Source organism: Diabrotica virgifera, chromosome 7 (genome assembly GCF_917563875.1).
Source record: "Diabrotica virgifera virgifera chromosome 7, PGI_DIABVI_V3a".
Lineage (NCBI taxonomy): Eukaryota > Metazoa > Arthropoda > Insecta > Coleoptera > Chrysomelidae > Diabrotica > Diabrotica virgifera.
Window position 1 is genome coordinate 165,585,500 of NC_065449.1, and position 4,907 is coordinate 165,590,406.

General features: G+C 34.1%; 1 protein-coding gene across 1 annotated transcript; it reads left to right on the forward strand.

Moving 5' to 3' along the window:
- The first annotated feature begins 274 nt into the window (after positions 1–274).
- LOC126888660 (uncharacterized) lies at positions 275–4,027 on the forward strand. The gene has a single exon (XM_050657022.1). It carries the CDS (start codon positions 275–277, stop codon positions 4,025–4,027), a length of 3,753 nt encoding a protein of 1,250 aa, XP_050512979.1.
- The last annotated feature ends 880 nt before the right edge of the window (positions 4,028–4,907 follow it).

Here is a 4,907-nt window from a genome sequence, read left to right on the forward strand (position 1 = left end):
GCAGGGTATCCGGTTTGTCTGGAGAATATCCGGTATAATAATGAACTTGGGCTCTAAAAGTAACATGGTGTGAGGGCAGTGGTCTTCAAGCATCAACAATCAGGGCACCCGTAGTTCACGCATCAACAAACAGAGTATCCGGTTTGTCTGGAGAATATCCGGTATAATGAAGAGGGGGGGGGGGCTCTAAAAATAACAAGGTGTGAGGGCAGTGGTCTTGTAACATCCTATTTAAGGCAAATTAGTGGAGCTCCTCGGTAGTTTATCACGAATCATGAATACGTGCAGCAGGTGTGACAAATCGTATTCGCGTTCGGATAACCTATCGCGACATTTAAAAAAATGCAAATACGGAAATGTGGATAGTGATAAGAATGGGGATTATTATATTCCCAAAAAAAGATTAAGACCACTTGGAGTGGAAGTGATTGATGGAACTGTTTCGAAATTGTCACACGCGTTTAAAAACAGAATCGCATCTTATCGTTTTAGTAGTGATAAAAAACTGGATTATCATGGATTTTTAAACGATGTTAAACCCAAAGTTTTGAACATTTTGAGTGAATATTTACATCAGCACAATAGCATAAAGGTAAATTTTGAAATATTTGGTATTTATCTAAAACCTGACACTAACCTATCAGATATCAAGTCCATGAACACATGTAATAAAATTATAACTATCAGCACTGAACTGGATGAAGTATTTGATGATTTTAAGGAAGAACTGATGACGCAAGCATCAGAATTTCAAGAGAAAGATTCAAATTGGGTATTGCAGGAAATAATGTTTTTAGATGTTAACATAAACAAATATAGTAGTATTTCCGCATCAACATATATTCGTCTCCCAATACCTATAGTACGAAAACACGCTATTTTAAATATCGAAAACAAAGATAATAAGTGTTTTGCATGGAGTATTATTGCAGCTATTTTTCCTGCTAGTGGCAACCCAACCAAACCAGAATCATATCCACCATATGATACTTTGTTGAATTTTGAAGGAATTGACTTTCCGATGAAACTAAAAGACATTAAAAAGTTTGAGACCCTCAATAATATTTCAGTAAATGTTTATGGGCTAGAATCCAACTTCGTAAATAATAAAAGGCAATATGAAATAGTTGGACCATTGCATTTTACAAGTAATCGCCATGCCACTCACGTGAACCTTCTGCTTATAACAAATGATAAACAAAGTCATTATTGTCTGATTCTAGATATGTCGAGACTTGTAAGAAGTCAAAAAACAAAAGACCGTCACAAAGTATACTTATGTGATGGATGTCTACAATTCTTTGTTTGCGAAGAAAAGCTCGATAATCACCAAAATAACGACTGTTCTCATATTTACACAGAACTTCCCACAACTAAACCTAAAATCAATAAGTTTGGTGAAATGGTGCCAGAAAATATACTAAAATTTATAAATATCCAAAAAATGTTACCTGTGCCATTTGTGATCTATGCTGATTTTGAAAGTTTGCTAAAACCCATAGACCATGCTGAACCTTTCAATGGAAATTCATATTCCGTTAAAACTGCTGAACACCAAGCATATTCGTTTGCATTTTACCTTAAATGCAACTATGATGATTCACTTTCTAAACTAATAAAATATGAAGGACAGGATGCTCCCAAAGTGTTTATACAGAAATTGGATGATTTAGTACATGAACTATATAACAATCACCTTAAACATATTAAACCAATGACACCGTTAACAAAAGAAGAAATTGAAAAACATGAGACTGCTACCGAGTGTTACTTGTGTGGAAAGCCATTTAATCCTTTCAATCGTAAGGTGAAAGATCATCACCATCTCAATTCATTATATCTTGGACCCAGCCATAACTCCTGTAATATAAATAACAAACTCTCAAATACAATACCCGTGTTCTTTCACAACATGAGTAATTATGATTGTCATCTTTTTATTAAAGAGCTTTCAACAACTGGTGAAAAAGTTTCAGTAATTGCACAGACGAAAGAAAAATATATCACAATTTCTAAAAGAATTCTGGTAGAAGAGTCGAAAAATGGCCTAGATAAATACATAACTCTAAAATTTGTTGATTCATACAGATTTTTGGCAAAATCTTTGGATATTCTGAGCACAACCTTAAATTCGGAGCAGTGTACAGAAATTAGAAAGTATTTTCCAAATACTAAACACTTTGAACTTGTGAGACACAAGGGTGTCTTTCCTTATTCATATATGGATGGATTTGGTAGACTTAAAGAAAAAACACTACCACCTAAAGAAAATTTCTACAATAATCTAACTAATAAACACATTTCTGATGAAGATTATGCAAGAGCAATTGATGTATGGAACACATTTGATTGTAAATCTATGAGTGACTATGCTATGGTGTACTTAGTATCAGATGTCTTATTATTGGCTGATGTGTTTGAAAATTTTAGAAAAATATGTCATAAAGAATACAATTTGGATCCTTGTCACTACATAACTGCTCCTGCATTAAGTTGGGATGCTATGTTAAGATATACCGAAATTGAACTAGAGCTTCTTACAGATGTGGACATGGTACACTTTTTAAAGAAAGGAGTAAGAGGAGGTGTGGCACAATGTAGCAAACGAGAAGCCGTGGCAAATAATCAATATGTACCCAACTATGATCCACAACATCCCAAGTCTTACATCATGTATCTAGATGCCACAAATTTATATGGTGCAGCCATGTGTCAATATCTTCCATATGGAAATTTTAAATGGGTAACCGATGTTGAAAACTTCAACTGTTTTGTGGTGGAGGATGATGCGGATAAAGGGTATGTGTTGGAAGTGGATTTGGAATATCCAGCTCATTTACATTCTTTACATAATGATTTACCATTCTGCCCCGAGAGCATGGTACCTCCAGGAAGCAAATGTCCTAAACTTATCCCAAATTTCAACAATAAAACTAAATACATTATCCATTATCGCAATCTTAAGCAGTGTCTTAGGTATGGTCTGGTACTAAAAAGGATTCATCGTATACTAGAGTTTTCGCAATCACCATGGTTAAAAAAATATATTGACCTAAACACATCACTTAGAAACAAGGCCAAAAACGAGTTTGAACGGGATCTTTTTAAGCTTCTGGTTAATGCGATATTCGGTAAAACCCTAGAGAACGTTGAAAAAAGAAGAGATATCCGCCTGTGCACCCGCTGGGAAACAAAAACAAATTCGTTGGGAGCTAGGGTACTTATCTCTAAACCAGAATTCAAGTCTTGTTCCGTTTTTAATGAGAATTTGGTGGCAATACATTTGGGTAAAACCAAAATAGTTTATGACAAGCCTCTCTATGTTGGTTTCACAATTTTAGATTTATCAAAAACAGTGATATATGATTTTTATTATGGACATATCAAAAAGAAATATGGTGAAGCCGCAAACTTGTTATACACAGACACAGACTCCCTGATTATGGAGATATTTACCCCCAATTTCTATGAGGATATGAAGAGAAATTTAGAACATTTCGACACCTCCAACTATCCAACTGATAATATTCACAGGATACCGAAAACACCATCAATACTAGGAAAAATGAAAGATGAATTTGCATCTGTACCCATTAAATGTTTCTATGGTACAGGTGCTAAAGCTTATTGCATAGAAGCAAATACAATAATAAAAAAAGCAAAAGGAGTTTCAAAACATGTAACCAAAACACAGTTGCAAAAGAGTGATTATGTACTATTAGTGAAAAAAGGTGGTGTAATCTTTAGAAAAATGTATGTATTCGTGTCTAATTTACATACCATATATACGGAACTTAGGAATAAAGTGGCACTATCTTCTAAGGATGACAAACGCTGTGTAATAAACGGTGACGTAAAAACTCTTGCGTGGGGGCATTTTTTAATTAGTCCACATAATGGTACTATAGATGAGCTGATTAGGTTTGGGAATGAGCTGCTACACACCCCGGAATTGGTCGATTTAGAAAAGATTCCTCTTGAAGAATTGTTTCAAGTCGATTCTTTTCAATATGATTCATACTTGTAAAACTTGTAAATTGTATATTTTTATGTATTAATAAAACACATGTATATCAACATATTTTTTTATTTAAAACCTTACACAATTCTATTAATACCATAATTATTGAAAAAGTCGAACATAAAGCTATATAATAAAATATTGGAGATATGACTGTATCCTTTCTAGGTCTTTCATTATAAAGTTCTAGCCATTTGGAGTCACTGCTTCTACCACTCATATGTCTAAAACGCAATTTATATTTAGTGCTATTTAATGGTATTTCAGCTTGTAAAGTTGGTAAAAAATTGTTTCCCGGATATGATTTCATTCTTGACCATGTCTCAGGCCATGTTTCATTTAGTGTACCATTACTGTCAAAGCACACAAAAACTTCTCTAACATTGATGGGTTGCTGAATTAAAAGCAGATTTCGCAGAATTGCTTGTAAAACAATAAAGTCTAATGATACCATCTTAATAATCTCTACCAAGATTTTATCATCTATTTATAGTAAATCTAACTTTGGGCGTGGGGAGTCACATGTATATGGTGGAGATTCCATTAACCCATCACGATAACCTACGTTTCGATGAGATAACCCCATAGGTCTAGTCTCACTACAAAATACACAAAATTCAAACACCAATTTCCATCCTTTAAATATTAAGCTTCTTGGAATAAGTTTAGTTCCACACATTTTACGACAAATAAGACAAAGCTTTTGTCGTACACAATAAATAGGGGGCCTCGTTTCCCACTCATCATCACTATAGTTAAATAGATCGTTAAAATTATCCACATATTTGTGTGACATATTTGAACACAACGCGTGGTTTCACGTGGCTTACAACGATCTGGTTTATGATGTAGCTTAACAAGTTTCAAAGGGAATGAGTCACGCAAG